We start from the raw sequence: 20,452 nt of genomic DNA on the forward strand, positions 1-20,452 counted from the left end.
AGCTATATGACTTTAAGAAAGTTACTTAACCTAAAAATAATAATAATAAAATAAAATAGGGACCAGTAGTTGACATAATGGCTATGTCACTGGACTCCCATGTAGTTGACTACAGTTCGAGTCCTGGACCCAGTGACTTAAACTCACTCTGGGCACATGTGTGTACATGCCCAAGATCCCGAGAGGAGAATGGAGGAGAAGGGATTGCGGCATGGCCATGCCCCCAGGGGGTGATTTCTCACTTTCTGTCTCTCTGTCTTTCTGGTGCGTGCACACGCCCTATAGCAAAAACCTCTCAAAAACAAAAAAACAAAAAGAAAGAAAGAAAGAAAGAAAGTTATTTAACCTTTCTATAGTTCAGTTACCTCTTCTATAAAATGGGAATAATAGTAGTAATAGGCTTAAAATTGTGACAGTGTACAAGATTGATGTCTAGTTGCTTAGTACCTGGCACATGGTAAATGCTCTATAGCGTTACCTACTGTGGAGATGGTGATGGGGATGATGGTGGTTGATGGTGATCATGATGAGGATGATGGTGGTGATGGTGATCATGATGAGGATGATGATGGTGATGGTGATCATGATGAGGATGATGGTGGTGATGGTGATCATGATGAGGATGATGATAGGACATACTTTTCCACATTTAGAATATGTTAAGGGTTTAAAAGAACTTAAGACTTGGAAGCAACCCAGTATCTAAGGAAAGAGATTAGTTAACTTACTGTAGACCAGAAGCTAGCAAGGGGGATCATCATAGTTGTTCTGCTCCAGCCTGGCTTTTACTGAATCCAGGGCTTATTGCTCAGTCATTCCCCAGAACTAGCCACTTTCTTTTGCAAACACCCATGAAATTATTCAGGTTGTTGACTGGTCCCACAGTCTCCTTTACAGCGTCCATCACTGTAGCCATCTGCCTGCTTGACGGACCTTTGTGTGATTTCTGCCCCTCTCTGGCCAAAACTTGGAGACAGGTCTGAGCTCAGAGCTTTCCTAGGGATTGCCCATGATTTACTGCATTTTTAATTTTTAAAATTTTGACAGAGGGTGTGTGTGCTTGTGGGAGAGAGCCTGGGGATGGGGGGAGTGAGAAATCACCCCCTGGGGAGATGGCCATGTCCTAGTCTTTTCTCCTCCATTCTCCTCTCAGGATTTTGGGCATGCACAACGCACACACGCCTAATGTGTTTTTCAAGCCACTGGGTCTAGGACTCAAACCACACAGTCAGTCAGCTGCCTTAACTACTACAGCACCTGCTGGCCTGACTTACTGCTTTGATCAAAAATAGTGTGACTTTTAAGACATTGTCCTACATTAATCCCATAAAGAGAGGAATGAGCTGAGTAAGGGTTGAAGCTACCAGACCCATGAGGTGGTTGTAATCCTGTTTCAGATGAGGCCATAATGCAGCCAGGAGGTGATGGCTAAAAGGTTAAGCTTCCCATTCTGATCATGAACTTGGGAGAAAGAGTGAAGAAATCAACACTGGATTGCGCGTGAGCCCCCGACAAAAACAAACTCATAGGTCTCCTTTAAGAACTTCCACGACGTGGCCAGTAGGTGACTAGGTGGTTAAGGCGCTGGACTTCTACATGGCCTACTATGATTCAAGTCCTGGATCTGGTGACTTGAAAATCACGCCAGGCACATGTGGTGTGTACCCAAAATCCCAGGAGGAGAATGGAGAAGGGATGGTGGAGTGGATATCCCCCCTGGGGGATTTCGTAGTTTCCCTCTCATTGGTGACCGCATGTGTGCTATGGCAAAAACCTTAAAAAAAAAAGAGAAAAGAATGAACTTTGAAGTAGGTAAAACCTATTACTGAATGGGATTGTTATCAACTTATGTAGGATGGATGCCCTGATCCAGGATGAGACCAGATTTCTGGTCAGGACACCCAGATAATTTGACTCCACCTCAGCCAACTTTCCTAGCTGTAAGTATGAATTCTCTTCTATTAGCAGGGTAACATCATGCACCATTGCCCTGTTTTTATAAATTGCATTGTTTTTCACAAAACGATACCCAAATCTCCTCATGTATTTTCTTTTTAGTAGTGCCTTTTCTTCTAGTGAGGCAATTGGTATCCTAAGCAAAGCACCAGGGCACGCACACACACAGTACACTGTTACAATTTGATAAAAATGTGCTAAAAAAAAAAAAGCTCATATGTTGTGAAGAGGCAGCTTATAAAAGAAGACTTAAAAACTGCCAATTAATATCTAAATATTTTAAATATTTAAATGGTGATCATCAGTGGAAATACATAAATAAAAAGCAACATTTACATGGATTCTGGAGCCAGATTGACTAGATTCTAGTCCTGGCTCTGCTGTTATTAGCTATATGACTTTAAGAAAGTTACTTAACCTAAAAATAATAATAATAAAATAAAATAGGGACCAGTAGTTGACATAATGGCTATGTCACTGGACTCCCATGTAGTTGACTACAGTTCGAGTCCTGGACCCAGTGACTTAAACTCACTCTGGGCACATGTGTGTACATGCCCAAGATCCCGAGAGGAGAATGGAGGAGAAGGGATTGCGGCATGGCCATGCCCCCAGGGGGTGATTTCTCACTTTCTGTCTCTCTGTCTTTCTGGTGCGTGCACACGCCCTATAGCAAAAACCTCTCAAAAACAAAAAAACAAAAAGAAAGAAAGAAAGAAAGAAAGAAAGTTATTTAACCTTTCTATAGTTCAGTTACCTCTTCTATAAAATGGGAATAATAGTAGTAATAGGCTTAAAATTGTGACAGTGTACAAGATTGATGTCTAGTTGCTTAGTACCTGGCACATGGTAAATGCTCTATAGCGTTACCTACTGTGGAGATGGTGATGGGGATGATGGTGGTTGATGGTGATCATGATGAGGATGATGGTGGTGATGAGTGATCATGATGAGGGTGATGGTGATCATGATGAGGATGATGGTGATCATGATGATGATGGCTATGGTAGTGATGATGATGATGATGGTGACGGTGATGGTAATGACGACAATGCCAGATTATTCCCCAAAACGGTTGTTTCAGTTACATGTTATCAGCGGTACGTAAATGTTTCCTTCCTCCCATTCTTCTGATATTTTTAGACTTTAAAATACTTGCCAAATCAGTGGAAAAAATGGAGTACTTTTCACAAGTTTATTGTCTGTTAAGGGCTTCCTCTTCTGTCAAGCACTTATTTGTATATATCTCAGCTCATTCCTCTGTCAGTCTTTTTATCTTTTTTAAATTGATTTTTAAAATTGATTTCTCATTTGTGCAGCAGTTATTTATTGGGGACCTTTTATATGTCAGACACTGTTCCGGGTGCTAGGAATATAGTGAAAACTGTTTATATGGATCTTATGTTCTAGTGGAGGGAAACAAATGACTAGTACAATTTTAGCTAGCAATAAGTTGTATGAAGAAAATTAAAGCAGGGTCATCAATAATAGCTATTACTGAATGATTTCCATGTGCCAGGTATCATACTCAATTCTTATATGTATAAAGTCATTTGATCCTCACCATTTGTTTAATACTGTTTATTGAAAACTGTATACAGCTTTGGAAACTAAAACACAGAGAGGTTATTCATGTACTCAAAGTCACACAGCTGGGAAGCTGTGGAGCCAGGATGCAAACCGGGGTGGTCAAACTGTAGCTAATAACCAGCAGTCCTTGGGACCAGCAGGTGGTGTGGTAGTTAAGGTGCTGGACACTCCCACATGGCCGACAATGGTTCGAGTCCTGGACCTGGTGTCTTGCTTTCTCACTTTCCCTTTATCTGTCTATTTCTCTCTCTATGGTCAAATGAAAAGAAATGAATGCATAAATAAAATTAAATAAAATAATTTTTTAAAGAACCTCCCCAAAAAAGAACCAGCAGTCCTAGTCAGAATATTATGTGGCCTCTCTACACTATACTAAAGATTTAATCTGAAGAGGGAAAGGAGCTTTTTACATTTGTATTATATATTTTATAACTATCTTGCCTCATTCTGTAGTTTTAAAAATTGTGTCTATAATCATTTTCTTATGAATTGTTTAACTTTGATGTAGTCAGAGTTACCTCCTTTTGTCTTATGGTTTGTACTTTCCTTGATTAAGAACTTCTTCCCTTCACTGATATTACAAAGTTATTGTTTTATTCTTCAGTTATTCATTTAACATATTTATTTGAGCATCACCTATATGCCACTGTTCTAGGCACTGGACATATGTGAACTGACAGACAAAAATTAACTGCCTTCAGTTTTAAGGTTTTGTTTTTCAGGCTTGGGTCTTTCACCTATTTGGATTTTTTTTTAAGGGGGGTATACTGTAGAAAGTAACAAACTATTTTTATTTTTCTCCATATAGAAAAAAAATTAGTTTTTCTAGTGACATTTATTTAAAAGTTCATTTTTTCACTATTGATATGTGAGGTAATCTTTATCATATATCAGGTTCATATATTTCCTGGTTATTCCTGATATGGTATTTAATTGCTCTGTTTATCTATTCATGAACTCTTGTATTTTAATTTTTTTGGTTGCAAAGGCTTTGTGATTATTATAGACAATTCAGAAAATGTGTGAACATAAGATTATAATCACTATAATTCTGCCATTTCTTACAGAAAATCGGAAATCAAGGGAGAAATATTTGTAACATAATTACAGTATCAAACTATTAACATTTCATCTATTTCACGGTGGAGAGGAGCTGAGTGGTCCTCCTGGTGATATCCTATAAAATCTAAAATGGTTTCTTGTCTTTGAAATGCATATACCACAATTCACCCTATTCTAATTCTATTCTAGTATGTTCATTTGAAGAGTGAGGTCAAATGAACGTACTAGAATAGAATTAGAATAGGTTGAGTTACTATAAGTAGACTCTAATGTGAATGTTTAAGACAATAGGAGTTTCCTTCTCATTATATAACAGTCCAGAGCAGGTGTTCCTATCAGCAATGTATGAAGGTTCCAATTTCTCTACCTCCTTTGCCAACACTTGTTATTCTCTTTCTCATTATAGTTATTCTAGCAGTGTAAGGTGGTGTGCTTGTCAGTCCTTATTCACAAATTCAAATTTCTTAGGGCTTCTGAAAAAAGTAGCTCTTCCTCACTCAAGGGTTGGCAAGTTTGAGAGTTTGGAGTATATATCTGGGACTTTGGAGGAGGAGATGACTAATTTAGTGCCAAGTTTTATAGCTCCCTGTCAATTTATTTTTAAAGTTCAGAAAAGAAAGAGAGAGAGAGAGAAAGACATTAGTAAATGAGTCTTAACAAAAATGATGACAGTTTCTCTGTAATACTGAAATTAAAAAAGTAAAATTTTAGTAGTATATAGTTAGGGGGAAGAGATTTAGGTGATTAGTATTAATTAACTTCTGAAATGTAATTAATGGAAAACCTTATTGCACAAATAAATCATAGAATAGGTGATGTAAACTTATTTAAGGAATTTTTGGTGAAATAATGCAGTGCTTTTATTTTTTAGCATCTCCATTCCAGTTGCCATGGGTCTGTTTAATTTATCTGCTTTAGAGAAGATTAATCTACACAAGACAGGCCTTTCTGGATTCTTTATTGGTAGAGATATTGTCATTCAGTTGGATAGGCATTTGTTTCAAAGCATTCCTACTAGCCACAATCTCTCATTCAGTATCCCTCTATAAGAAGGCTTTTTGGGGGCACCAGTAGGTGGCATTGCAGTTAAAGCATTGGACTCCCACGTGGCTGATTGCAGTTAAGAGTCCCAGACCCGGGAGCCAGCAGTTAGCGTAATGGCTATGTCGCTGGACTCCCACGTAGTTGACCGCAGTTCGCGTCCTGGACCCGGTGGCTTAAACTCACACCGGGTGCGTGTGCGTTTGTGCCCAAGATCCCGAGAGGAGAATGGAGAAGAAGGGATTGCGATGTGACCATCCCCCCTGGGGGGTGATTTCTCGCTTTCTTTCTCTATGTCTCTGTCTGTCTGGCGAACGCACGCGCCCTATAGCAAAAACCTCTCCAAATAAAAAAGAGTCCCAGACCTAACTGTGGCTTGAGGGTTATGCTGGGTATGTGTGTGTGCATGCCAAAATCTCAGGAGGGTAGTAGGAGAGAAGGGATTATAGCATGGTCATCCTTCTCTGGGGGTGATTTCTCACTTTCTGTCGCTCCAGTGAGTGCACATGTCCTATAGTAAAAACCTAGAGGGGAAAAAAAAGAAGAAAAGAAAGCATCTTGGAAATTTGAAAGTATTTTAAACTGGGTGGATTGTATGAAAAAGCTGTGAGGTCCTGAGCTCCTAGTAATTTCTAGAAAAGCCATAGTCTGCAACAGTTCAAGTAAAACTCTTTAGAGGCAGGAGAGGGACATTCTCTGGGTTGTAAAGCCAAGATATGTCCTTGAGGACTTCAGTTGCCACCACCCTCCTCTGCACCCCACACAATGCAGAGCACATGGAGTACATATTCGATACATACTTGGTAACGAGGGCCAGATGGTGGCACAGTGATAAAACGTGACATTCTGCAAGGCATTCCCACGTGGCAAAGTTCCTGGTTCAAGTCCACAGACGACCTTGAGTATGCTGGGCATGCGTGAGGCTGGCTGGAGGCTGAGAGGAGAGTGAGCATCAAGATACTGTTGATTCAGTCTCTCCCTCTCTCGTGGAAGAAGTAAATAAAAACGAAAACCAAAAATTGATAATATCAGTAGTTTGCGGTAGGATTTACCATCAAGGTAGGGAGAATTGTGGCTTTACCACCTGGCAATACATGATGGAAGCCACTTCAAGAGCCAGGATAATTCATTCATTCATTCATTCATTCAGCACGCATTTGTTAATCGATATCTATCAGAGTGAGGCATTAGAGATTTTAGGGGTGCATTTATGAATAGATTTCTTCTGTAACACACAGACACACACAAGTCACACGGTAACAGTACAGCAGTTTCACCACTTTACAAGACGCCAGCCATAGGAACACTGAGAAGAAAGCCTAAAATACTCCCTTCCAAATCAGAGACTACACTAAAAACATTTGCATGCACAATGCATTCTAGTTTCAGGACCTGGCTGGCGTATGTTTGTTTAAACCCAATTTGTAGGCAGATATTTATGGGCATCCTTAGCCACCAGATGATTTTAAATATAAATATCATGAGTACAAGTTTGATTCTACTGATGAAAATAAACTATTCATTTGGGGGTGGGAACACATTACTATTTTGGGACCACTAGGGTACCACTTGACAGGGTCTTAATGTTTCTCCCAAAATGAGCACTGTGTTCTATTTTAGGGTTAGGAAAGACAAAATATAAATCTATAGCACAAATTCTTGCTACTTATTTTTCTGACTGTTTATTTTTAAATTTATTAATTTTTTTCATAAGTGAGTGACAGAGACAGCACCCTTGACAGGGTCCTGATACTATGACCCACCCCCAGTTTCAGCCAGCCCCCAGCTGGGGTACTCACGTGTCCAGCTACACAGGGAGGGCCCTGGATGGACACCCAGAACCTTCTCACACAGGTCAGCTCTGTAGTACTGTTTACCACTGTGCCACCATCTGGCCCCCATTTTCTCTAATTATGGAACATACCTTTCATATTTTAACTTTACAGATGACTGAGTTATTCGCTTTAATTAAAAAAATTGTATTACTTTCTTACATAAAAAAATTGGGAGCAAAGGAGTCCCTTTATAATCTAGATGTCCAGGAAACAACTACCACTTTGTGTCAGCTAGGAATCTCTAAGTTATGATGTGGAACAAAACCACCCTACACTTCCATTGCTTAAGTCAACGAAAGTGTATTTCCCACCCACACTTCCCACACGTGGGAAGGCAGGGGCCTATATTCATTCAAGTCACTCAGGGACCTCTGGAAGAAGGGAGGTATCATCTCCTGATGCCTCATTTTGACTCAGGGGCGTGGATTTGGCATGAGAGGAGGAGAGAGCAAAAAGAAAGTATAATGCTGTTAGATGCTGTCACCTGCAAGGGACACATCACTACTGCTCAGATTCCATTGGCTAAAGTGACACCTGCCCACGGCTAACTTCAAGGGGCAGTCACAATACTTCCCAGCACTCACCAGAGAGGAGGTTCAGAAATACTGGTGGGCACTGTAAATGTCTATCGCATACCTTATAGAAAAACAAAAGACATGGTATCCTTGTGGAGCCGACACTCTGGTGGGAAAAGCAGAGACGGTCGTTAGGTATACAGCATGCTCTGCGTGCTCAAGGGAAGGGTGCTCAGAATACAGCAGGATTACTGAGTTAGGAGCACCTAATTCAAATCGGAGAGGTGTGAGGAAATTTCTCAGAGAATGTGACTCTTGGCCTGAATCTCGAAGGACAAGCAATTAGTGAGGAAATGAAGGACATAAGGGCTTCCTGGCTGAGGAAACGACTAGTTCAATGTGTAATAACAATACCAGTTATGTAATGAGCGGATTCCTCTGCTCCAGCCAGTAGGCTACACTTGCAAGCGATGTCTCCTTTAATTCCCTGTAGGCTTCACATCACTGTATTATCTATTGCCTTAAGAATGTAAGCTCCACAGGACAGGCCTTTGCTTTGTTCACCATTATATCTTCGTGTTCCAGTGACTATTTGCTGTGTAACAAACTAACAGGCATTTTACTGTGCCCACAGATCAGGCGGGTTAGGGGTTTGACAAGGACACAGTTGGCAGAGTAGTGGTAGGGGGTTTCACTTGGGGTCTCAATGGTCGCATTCCAGTTTTGGCTGGACTTGCGGTCACCTGAAGGCTCCCCTGGACTGGACATCTAAGTGGCTTACATGGCTGACCACTGATGCTACTGACTCAGACCAGAGTGTCTACATGTGTCCTCACCAGCAGGGAGTCTTGCAAACTGCAAGAGCATTCTAGAGAGCCAGGTAGAGGATGCTGCATGGCCTTTCCATACTGAGCCCCACAAGTCACAACTGAATACTTTTGCTGTAAATTACTGGTTATAGATGAGTCATACCCCATCCATATCCAAGGAGAGGGACCTAGATTCTGTCTCTAAATGAGCGATATCTTTTAAAATTTTCAGATACACTGAAAATTATCTGCCTTTGTTACCTCTTTTTTTTTTTTTTTTTTTTTTTTTGTTACAGGACGTATGTATTCACCAGAGAGACAGACAGAGATAGAGAAAGCAAGAAATCACCCCCCAGGGAAGATGGCCATGCCACAATCCTCTCTTCTCCTTCTCTTGAGATTTTGAGCATGCATACACCTGCATCTGGTATGATTTTCAAGCTGCCAGGTCTGGAACTCGAACCACAGTCAGTCATGTTGGAGCCCATCACCTTAACCACTGTGCCATTTGCTGGCCCCTTTAATATAGTATGTTTGAAATTCAATTTATAAAAATTTCTCATAGTGAAAATGAGGACATGCCTAGGGAAGAAAGTAAGTGTGGGACACGTGCATACCAGCAAAATTATCAGCTGCCTTTGAGGAAAAATGTTATAAGGCTGTTAATACATATTAATGATATTTGAGTCTCATATGATGAATATGTATGTGATAATTAGGTAAAAATCCAAGAAATAAAATAGGTAGGGATCCATCAAGCAGATTGATTTAGAATAGTAGACAGGAATGAATTGTTTCCATTCTTTTTCTTACATAGGGCAATAATGCAATAATAATCTCTGATTCTAAATTTTAATTTACCTTGTGAGAATTTTATGATAGATGGGGTTCAAATAAATGGCAAATTTTAATCTCCTTGTGTGGGTTTTTTTGTTTGTTTGTTTGCTTTCCTTTTGCTACTTCAAGAGACAACAGCTAGAAGATATGAAGGGTTTCAAACGAAAATGTGTGACCAGTTAACTTTTTTTTTATTAGGGTTTTTTTATTGTTAGCTTTCCTTGTAAAAATCCTTATCAGGAAAAATTTCCTCTTCTGCAGAAAAGCAGTTTCTCTAATTCTGTTGCTTCATGATTAGTGGTTTGTTATACCCAAGAGATACTTATAATGGAATTGTTTTTTGGTATTTGAGAGAAAGAGGCATACATGGGAGGGGGAAAGAGAGGAGGAGAGAAAGTGAGAGAGTTTTGTTTTTGTTTTTAGGCTTTGTCATAGGGTGCATGTGCCCTCCAGAGAGAGACACAGAGAGAGAGAGAAAGTATGTCACCCCTCAATTCCCCAGGAAGATGGCCATGCTGCAATTCCTTTTCTTCCATTCTCCTCCTGGGATTTTGGGCACATGTACACATGCACCTGGAGTGATTTCAATCCGCTGGGTCCAGGATTTAAATCGTGGTCGACTATGTGGAAATCCAGTGCCTTAGCCACCACACTACCTACTGGCCCCCAAGAGAAGTATTTTTGACAGAATCTAACCGTGTCACCACATCCCAGTCCTCCTGCTCAGCCTCCCAGCTACCCAGCACCACAGGTGCATGCCACTGTGGTTAATCTGTTTGGATTTGGCTGAGAATGGAACCCAGGCCTCTTGTGCAGGCTTGGCCATTGCACAGTGGCAGCCTCCTGCTTGTACCACCGTGGTTGGGCCCCAAATGGAATTTATACACTGGTTGTGTCTCCCCTAAAAGACTGACTAAAAAGGGTAGATGAGTAGGGCGCAGATAATCATGGAAGCTATTTGTTTCAGTTACAAAGTGAGGCTTATCTCTATTTTCCAACTTAAGTAACATTTAAGCCCCTACAGTCTGAGGGACTGTGGGCTGATGTTCTGCGTCATCTGTTAACCTCTTAATCTGACTACCTTTCATTTCCCACTTAAATCCTTGCATAGCTATCGTCCACTGTGTCTAGGGTGATTTTCCTAAATGGTTCATTTTAGGCAATTTCATTTTATACAATGACTTCTTTTTGATTTGTTTAACCCTTTTTCTGTTTCCTACAGAAGTCCCGGAGGGGATTTGGGAGCCAAAAAGAAAAAGAAGAAACAGAAGAGAAAAAAGGAGAAACCAAATTCTGGAGGCACCAAGTCAGATTCTGCGTCTGATTCCCAGGAGATTAAAATTCATCAGCCTTCAAAAGTGAGAGCCCTGTTTTATTTTCACCTTGGTGGTTCCTCCCGCAGACGAGTGTGGGCTTATACAGTTTAGTGTCCTGTTGGGTCAGGTGTGTCCTTAAGGTTTTGTTGTGACTGTGTGTTGCATGGCACTAGAACAGGAGGGTGTTTACCACCTCCTTGAAACTGACTTTGGCGCCCTTGAAGGTAAAAGGAACACACTGTGGTTTTGTGTGTTTGTGGTTACCTACTGTAATTTCCCTTCTCAGTCAATGAGTCTTAGGTTGTAGTTAGAGAAGAAAGTCTCAGTGTGAGTTTGTTTTTTTGTTTTTTGGGTTTTTTTTAGCTACACTTACTATTTGATTATTTTAGTTCAGCAGATATTCACGTTTTAATTTCTCTGGGTGTCTGTCTAATTACCTGAATAGCACAACAGCATCTGGCAGCAGATTTCAGCGGGAGCGGCCATGGGTAAGTCTTACATTGACTTTGAATCAGACCAGTCTTCAGTGGCCATTCTTCATTCTATTGCTGAGAGTGGGAAATAACTCCAACCATGCTCTCAGAAGAAACACCCATTTTGGACCAAACCAGAATTTGGCCAGCTGGGCCCTGTGTTGGTGGAGGGATGTTTGTGTGTTGTGGGCATCTGGTGGTACAGGTCATGGTTACCCCAGTCGTCCTGGCTGAGAACAGGGCCCTTGTGTGCTGGGCTCCTGGCAAGCATAAAGCTCTCTTGATGCAAGTGACTCACAGCAAAAGGTGTAGAATTATTGGGTCATTGGGAAAGTCATGACATATTTTTCTGTGCAAAAATGTGTCATGACTTTTCTATCAACTCAATAGAAATACAGTGGAGTAGAGATGATTTTGATGGTTGTAGCTGCAAATAAATTACCCTGATCTGTGCATGGTGTCGTGGAACAGCTCAAGGTGACCTGGGAGACCTTGAGCTTGAACCTGGCACCATTGCTCGAGAGCTGTGTGCCTTTGCCCAAGGCACTGCCCTTCTGAAGCCTGTCCCTTTTCCGTAAAATGGGAATGATGAATGCTTTTCCCCAGCTTGGGCCTGTTGTGAACCTAAAATCAGATCATTTTTATTAAAGAGTCATTCTACCATAAATGCTGTCTACTTGGCAGTTGTTATCATTATGCAAATGTTATGAGTTAAAAGATTGTTATCCTCATACAAACTCTGTATTCTATTACATGAAGTGAGTCTTGCTGGTAGTTTTATTGACATCTTTGTTATCTGTTACCACAAAGGGACCAGGGAGAAGGGAAATTTCTTGCCCCAGTTTTTCCCTGACTGACTTTGTAGGGTGAGAAGAAAGTACAGTCTTCCTCCCTGGCTTTCCAACTTGGTTTTCAGGTAACAGTCTATCCTCTGGACAGAATTTCCAAGGTAACGCACAGAAGGATTCCATCATAAGCTTGCAGATTATTTTCCCATTTCTAAATGTGGCTTCGTGAGATAAGCACAGCATCACCTACCTGCAGTTGTGGGATCTCCGCGTTGCTTGGACCGCTGCCATCAGCTTCTCTGCAGCCCCTTAGCCATGGTGATTTTGAGCCCTCCCCTACCGCCCTCGCTCACTTATAAGAAACTAGAGCCAACCAAGGCAGGGGAACTATTAGCATTATATGGTAGATCATTTCTTTTATTTTCTTTCTTTTTTTTTTTATTTTTTAAAACAAAGAACATGTCAACAGTTTTAATGTGGGCTTTTCTTGTTGCATATTTTTAAACTGAGCCTCTCTTTCCTTAAACTTATGCCAGCTCTAGATAGCACTGTAAATTACAGTGGACCACATTTAGAGAATATTCTCATCTCTACTCAAGAACCAAAATAAAAGTGTTATGTCTCTGAATTCTTATGGATTTCTTATAGTAAAGGATTTGGATATTTTTTCCAAGTTATAAAGCTTGGGAAGTAGTGGGTAAAGAGTATTAGTTGAGGGGCCAGCAGATGGCATAGCAGTTATGTCGCTGGACTCCCACATGGGCAACCATGGTTCGAGTCCCAGACCCAGTAGCTTAAAAGTCATGCCAGGCGTATGTGCATGCATTCCCAAGATCCCAAGAGGAGAATGGAGGAGGAGAGATTGAGGTGTGGGTGAATCCTCACTTTCCCTCTCACTGTCTCTGTCTGTCTCTCCAGCATGCACTCATTCCCTAAGGCAAAAACCTCTTTAAAAAAAGAATACAAGAGGACTTTAAACAGTTCATGGATAAATGGAATTACATGCAAGTTTATTATGGTACAGAGAACTTTTGAACTCTGTGGATAGTTTTTTTATAATATGTATTTTCCATGAACTTCTTAAAGACCCCGCATAGTTCATGAGGAGCAGATGTTGAACAGCGCTGAGCAAGCTCTGCGTCTTACACAGGAGTATACAAGTGGGCAGTTACTGCAGGGCTGACACTGTCCCTCACCTGGCCCGATACTGATTCATTTCTCCTGGGTGGTGCTACTATGGAAGGTGAATGGAGAGGTTTAAGAATTTATCATAGCTGAGTTTTCCATACTGCTTTGTTATCATGGATTGGAAAATTATGCGTTTCCAAATCTCTTTTCAGAAAGCATTTAAATAGTGAGCACTGGAATGTAAATATTTCATGAATGGTCATTAGGTGTAGAGAGAGCTGATCAACCCAACGAGGTTAAGTATGTAGAGTGGAAGCCACACTGAGGCTTCCTTCATGCAACTGAGAGGTCATTGGTGCCTTTGGAACAAAGATGCTGGTCCTGTTTGTTACAAAATAGTTTGAATTTGATGTATTAGTCTTAGGAAATTTAACTCAAATGCCAGGAAAAAAAATTACCATGACAAATTAAGTGTTGACACTGTAGATATATTTTTCTAAGGCTGGGATTTATTTTGCCTTTTTAAGCTAACCTGATGCATGTTCAAGCACTATTGGTTGAAATATGCTGTGACTTCAATTTCAGTTAGGACTCCTAGTAGATTGTGTTGTTGGGGGTTCCTATGGATGCCAATTTAGTTTTGCTAGAAATTAGTTACTTTTTTTTTTTTTAAGAACTATTTTATTTAGTCTTATTTATTTATTTAAATTTGACCAGAGAGGGACAGAGAGAAAGTGAGAAAGCAATTCTCCAGGTCCAGGACTTGAACCACAGTTGGCTTTGTGGGAGTCCAGCACCCTAAGCCACCACACTACCTGCTGCTCCCCCCCCTTTTTAAAGAATTATTTTTATTTAACTTTATTTATTATTACTATTTTCCAGCTTGATCAGAGAGAGACAGAGAAAGAGAGGGAAAGTGAGAAAGCAAGTCACCAGGTCTGGGACTTGCACCGTGGTCAGCCATGTGGGAGTCCAATGCCTTTAACCATCATGCCACTTGCATGGCCCCAATAGATTAGTTACTTTTTAAAAAATTATTTATTTGATTTTATTTGTTATTATTATTTATTTTTTATTTTGACTAGCAAGAGAGAGAAAGGGAAAGTGAGAAAGCAGGCCGCCAGGTCTGGGACTTGACCCACAGTTCACCATGTGGGAATTCAGTGTCTTAACCACCACACCACTTGCTGGCCCCTAAATCAGTTAATATTAATGTTGGTTGCTCAAAAGAAATAATCTAAAAATATAATAAATTAGGACAGGAACAATGTTTTGATAGATTTGTGTGTGTCACTAAGATATGACCCCTATGATTTTGATCTCAATCAGAATGGAAGATAAACCGCTTATTACAAAATACTGTGGCAAGCCTGGGTTGTGCTGTTAGACTTCTGAGTAGAGACATTAAGCTTTTAACTGACTTCCAGTTAGATTGAAGGACTTGGTCTTCTGGAATCATTTTACTATCAAGAAACATCCCGGGACCAGCAGTTAGCATAATGGCTATGTCACTGGACTCCCACGTAGTCAACCGCAGTTCAAGTCCCAGACCCAGTAGCTTAAACTCACGCTGGGCACATGTGTGTGAGTGCCCAAGATCTCAAGAGGAGAATGGAGGAGAAGGGATTGCGGCGTGGCCATCCCCCCTGGGGGTGATTTCTCACTTTCTGTCTCTCTGTATCTCTCTGTCTTTCCGGTGAGCATACTCGCCCAATAAGAAAAACAAACAAAAAAACAAACAAACAAACAAAACCTCTTCGAAAAAGAAAAGAATGAAAGAAAGAAAGAAAGAAGCATTCCCAACTGATCCATGTTAACTAAACCCTGTTCTGTGTCAGGTGGGTAAGCCTCCCAACAATAATTTGTTCCAGACCACAGATTTCTGATTCAAAGTTGAGCAGAAATCCAAAGTTACTATTTATAAACGACTAAGGTTGATCATGCCTTTCTTGTGTGTCCATGGTGTGTTGATGTTCAGCAAAACCACAGGGCTCTGGGGCCAGGAGGTGGCATGATGGTTAAGGTACTGCGGCGTGGCCATCCCCCTGTGAGGTGATTTCTCACTTTCCCTCTCTCTGTTTCTTTAGTGAGTACACATATCCTATGGCAAAAGAAAAAAAAAACCCACTTTAAAAACAAACACACAGGGCTCTGGAATCCTTCTAACCACTTCTAATCACAACAAAGGATAATTCCTTGTGTGCTATCAAAATGTTAAAACTTCTTAGTTATTTTGCAAGTTGAAAAAAGTTAGCAATTTACATATTTCTTTTTAGGCACTGTCCTCTCTCTCCAAGTAGAGTATCATGTTCCATTTATGGTTAGGTTGTTTGAGAATTTTTTTTTTAAAAAAGGGAGAGCTGAGGAGTCTCTGATAATAATATTGGCTTTGGGAGAGAAACTTTGGGATTTAAAGACTTGCCATGTTATAGACTGAATATGTTTTACCTAAAAAGGAGATTGGTTTCCAGTGCTTGGTTGAGGAAAACAGGCGATGGTTGGCAGGGGTCTGAATTTGCAGAGGAAGCTGCTCATCTCTCTGGTCAAAGGGCCTGTCTCTAGAGGAGCATCAGCATGAGGAGAAGGACAGGCTGCAGTCTAGGAGGAAGGGGCCTGGTGAGAGGTCTCCCTTCCTGATCATTTCCTTTCCAGCTCAGCACTAAGTTGAGATTTCTTTTTTCTTTTTCTTTTTCTTCTTTTTAACAAACTGAGATTTCCCTTGTCTGCCTAGTTTCTGTTCTAGAAGTTATTTTCTTTGTCACTGCATCGCTACTGCAGAGCATTAACCCTAGCAGTGCAACAAGGCTCCCGGCTCCCTGGCTGCTGTATGACAGTGATGCATGTGTGGCATGTCACTCCTTCTGGCTTCTCCCAGAGGAGTCATGATGGGGGATCATTTACAGATGGGTGGGAACCTGAATCAGAGGGTGCTTCGATTACTTTAGATTTTTCCCTACTGCCAGAGCCCTATTAAAATGATAGCAGTGTTGTGCTTGCTTGTATTTCAGCAAGTGTTAAGATGCTTGAGCCTTGTGCCTTGGCTAGCTTAGAGGAGGGTTGTTAGGTTTAAGGTATCGTAATCTCCAAAGCTGAACAAGCGCACCTGCCCCAGGTTCAAGAGCAGCAGCAGCTTCCTCATCTCTGTTTCTGTGTCTTCACTGTTACAGAATCCCACCGTCCCGATGCAGAAGTTGCAGGATATCCAAAGAGCAATGGAGCTGTTATCGGCGTGCCAGGGCCCGGCCAGGAACATTGACGAGGCTGTGAAACACAGATACCAGTTTTGGGACACACAGCCGGTACCCAAACTAAGTAAGCACTTCTTTTAAAGACAAAAATGGATTAAAACAACCAAAAAATGCAAAAGACACCAGGAGCCGGTGCACATATTCAGGGTCCTGGGAGCCGGAGAATTGAAGGGAGATGTTCACAGAGTGACCGAGCCCTGTGAGGGTGCTTCTCTCTCACACATGCATACACACTTTCTTTTCTTTCTCTTATGTATGCTCACATTCTCGAGAATGGATTTTTAAAAATCACTTTAAAAAACACAAAAGAGACTTTAGTTCACATATATCATTTGTTTCCTACCACAGATTCAAAAGGTATATAAAAATAATATTTTTCTTACAATATTGTGAATGACACTGGCTTTTTTTTTTTTTTAGAGAGATTTTTTCTATGGGGGTGCATACACTTGTCTGAGAGACAGAGGCAGACAGACAGAAAGCGAGAAATCACCCCCCTCCCCCGGAGGATGGCCATGCCACAATCACTTCTCCTCCATTCTCTTCTCGGGATTTTGGGCACACACATGCACATGTGCCTAGAGTGAGTTTTAAGCCACTGGGCCCAGGACTAGAACTGCAGTTGACTACATGGGAGTCTAGCAACATAGCCATTATGCCATATGCTGGTCCCAACACTGGCTTTCAATAACATAAATTTTAGTCTAATTCCTGTCTCTGTAAATGACCCAACAGGGCCTTGTTGCTGTGATCCACCCTCAGCCTCAAACAGCCCTGGGTGTGTGCCCTGTGTACTCAGGGAGGTCTCTGGGTGCGAACTCAGAATCTTCCCATGTGGATCATCCTTGCAGAGCATTGTGGTCTACTGCTGTGCCACAACCCCGCCCCCTCCAACTTTTTAAAAGCTACTACTCCTAGCCCACCCACACCCACCCCAAACAGAGTAAAAATAATGAGCTTCTGAATGTGAAGAAAGAAGTATGAAGTTATCCTGGCTTCTCTTGTTCTTTTCAGGCTTTTGAAAAGTATTTAGGAAGATTCTCTAGAATGAACTTACAGGGTTTTTGTTTTGTTTTAATTTATTTGACTTTACTTATTTATTTTTTAATTTGGCCAGATAGGGACAGAGTGAGGGGCGGGTGAGAAAACAAGCCGTGGGACTAGTAGTTAGTGTAATGGCTATGCTGCTGAACTCCCATGTAGTTGACCACGGTTCAAGTCCCAGACCTGGTGGCTTAAACTCACGCCAGTGCATGCGTGCCCAAGATCCCAGAGGAGAATGGAGGAGAAGGGATTGTGGCATGGCCATCCCCCTGGGGGGTAATTTCTTGCTTTCTATCTCTCTCTGTCTGTCTTTCTGGTGAGTGCACACACCCTATAGCAAAAACCTCTCAAGAAAAAAGAAAACAAGCCACCAGGTCTGGGACTCGAACTGTGGTTGGCCATGTGGGAGTCCAGTGCCCCTAACCACCACACCACCTGCGGGCCTGAACTTACAGAGTTTTCAAATGACACTGAATGGGTAACCACTGGCGGGAGGCATCCAGAAGTATTGATCTAAGTGTATCGGGTTTAGCTGAATGTTGCTAAGTGAGCTGCTGCCCACCTCCTGGGGAAGACAACCACTGCCAGCCGGCCCTTAACCCCCGGGGACCCCTCTGGGAAGACAGCCCAGGGGCTCCCAGTACTTTACCCATTTCCCTAAATTCTTGCATGATTTTTCAGTTCCCGGAATTCTCAATGTGCGCCTCAGTTTAGTCAGAGGCCACAGCAGGCAGAGAGCCAAGTGGGTGGGAGAGATGACCTGCAGTCAGAACATTAGGAAGTCTGAGAGACTCTGCTTCTCCATTTCTCTCCATCCAGAGGGTGTTCCAGTTTAATCCCAGCGCACCCAGGCATTGGGAGGTGCTGGCCTGAGGTTGTCCCATGATTCTTATCTGAGAGTCAAACCCTTAGCCACAGTCATAGGGACCTATGAGAGCACTGGATATGTGGCCCCTAGTCTGATGTGAGGAGCCTACGGGATTCCCATGGAGATGAGGTCAGAGTAACCAAATTAAGGATTAGACCCGAGGGCCTGGACCAGTCCAAACCCTATGACTTCTACTTGCAGAAAGGTCCTGGGATGGAAAGAGCCGGGGCCCACAGATCCTTCACTGTGCAGCTGTATATTGAGTGTCTGTTGCTAATACCAGGCACAGTTTGGGGTGCCTACTGTAGAAAGAGTGGTGAAAAGTAGGACAGATGGCAGCCAGGTAGGGGCGTAGAAGGACGTACCTTAGATAGGAAGACGCTTTCTCAGGGAGAGATGCTATGAGAAAGTGACACGTAAGCTTTTCTTTCTTTCTTTCTTTTTTTTGGATGGGGCACTTACTTATTTATATATTTTATGGAAGACAGCTAGACATTCCCAACATGGTCTTCCTACTGCAATGCACTCCCCGGTTCAACTAGCTTGGATCGTGGGCACTCGTGTGCCTGGTGTGCCCTGGCAGGCCCCAGAACATGGACACAGGACCTTCCCCCGTGTATCCAGTTGGGTTAGTGCTGTGTGTGTCACCATCTAGCCTCCGTGTATAAGCTTCTATCAGAAGTCCCTGAGGGCCAGTCATGTGAAAGCCAGAGGACAGGGCCTTGCTCAGAGAAAAGGTGCCAGTGAGGCCCTGAGCTGGGCAAGACCTGAGGTAGGTCAGTGTGGCTGGAGCACTGGGAGCAGGGCAGGGAGCATGTGAGGGTGGTGGCGAGGATGGTAGCAGTGTCGGCAGTGTCGGCAGCAGCCTTGGTAAAGGGCCTTGTTTTTGTTCTGACTGTACTGGGAAGCTCTTTGGAGATCCAATTAGAAAGAGGCATCTTCGTGGAAATTAGAGACTGATGGTGTGGACTGTGATGCCAGCAGGACAGAGGAAGAGAAGTAACCAGTCTTGAAATTAATTTTGCATTTTGCCAGGAGAGGTCAGAAGTCACTGCAGTCCTCCTCTCTGCAGTTTGTGGAAATGTGATGTAAAAGGGAAACATCTCCCAGGCTGTCATCGAGCATGTGCTTACAGTGGTGCTGTCTGGGGGCCAGCAGGTGGTGTGGTAGTTAAGGGCACTGGACTCCTATGTGGCTGACCATGGTTCGAGTCCCAGACCTGGTGGCTTGCTTTCTCACTTTCCCTCTATCTCTCTCTCATTCTGTCCCTCTCTAGCCAAATTAAACTAACTAAATAAAAATAAAGTTCAATTTTAAAAATAATAAAAAAAAAAAACAGTGGTGCTGTCTGATAAATCTGCAGCCTAGAGTTGATACAGAAACCACTGATATTCCATCACGTCATCTTCATCATTGGAAAACAGAAGATAACCTCCTTTTTTAAAATTGTTCAAATAGCATTTATTTCATACCACTGCCTAGCTTTCCTGTTTCAGCTCACAAGTACCTGTAATAATATCATTTTTTTACTAAATTATATTAATGCATAGTGTGCCTTTTTACATCTTAGATGAAATCAGTGTACTGCTAAAATCATGGGCCCTGGAGCCAGCAGGTGGCGTAATAGTTATATCACTTGACTCCCACATAGTTGGCCATGTTCAAGTCCGGGACCCAGTGGCTTAAAACTCACACTGAGGCCCTAACAGAGAGAATAGCTGTTCAGGGCACTGGACTCCCACATGGCGAACCATGGTTCGAGTCCCGGACCTGGCGACTTGCTTTCTCACTTTCTCTGTCTCTCTCTCTCTCTCTCTCTCTCTCTCTGTCCCCCTCTGGACAAATTAAAAGAAACAAATACATAAATAAACTTAAATAAAATAATTCTTTTAAAAAAAAAAAAAACCCAACCCTTGGCGCATGGGCATGTGGCCCCAATCCC

At 42.1% G+C, this 20,452-nt stretch overlaps 1 protein-coding gene across 1 annotated transcript in view; it reads left to right on the forward strand.

Annotated features, from left to right (window-relative positions):
- Positions 1–2,871: 2,871 nt before the first annotated feature.
- The window catches only part of NMT2 (N-myristoyltransferase 2), a 42,258-nt gene continuing 24,677 nt past the window's right edge, over positions 2,872–20,452 (forward strand). Inside the window, 4 exon segments of the mRNA XM_027776233.1 lie at positions 2,872–3,056; positions 10,868–11,003; positions 11,351–11,449; positions 16,518–16,662. Coding sequence (XP_027632034.1) covers positions 2,872–3,056; positions 10,868–11,003; positions 11,351–11,449; positions 16,518–16,662 — 565 coding nt within the window.

This window comes from Tupaia chinensis, unplaced genomic scaffold (assembly GCF_000334495.1).
Source record: "Tupaia chinensis unplaced genomic scaffold, TupChi_1.0 Scaffold000647_1, whole genome shotgun sequence".
Classification (NCBI taxonomy): Eukaryota; Metazoa; Chordata; class Mammalia; order Scandentia; family Tupaiidae; genus Tupaia; species Tupaia belangeri.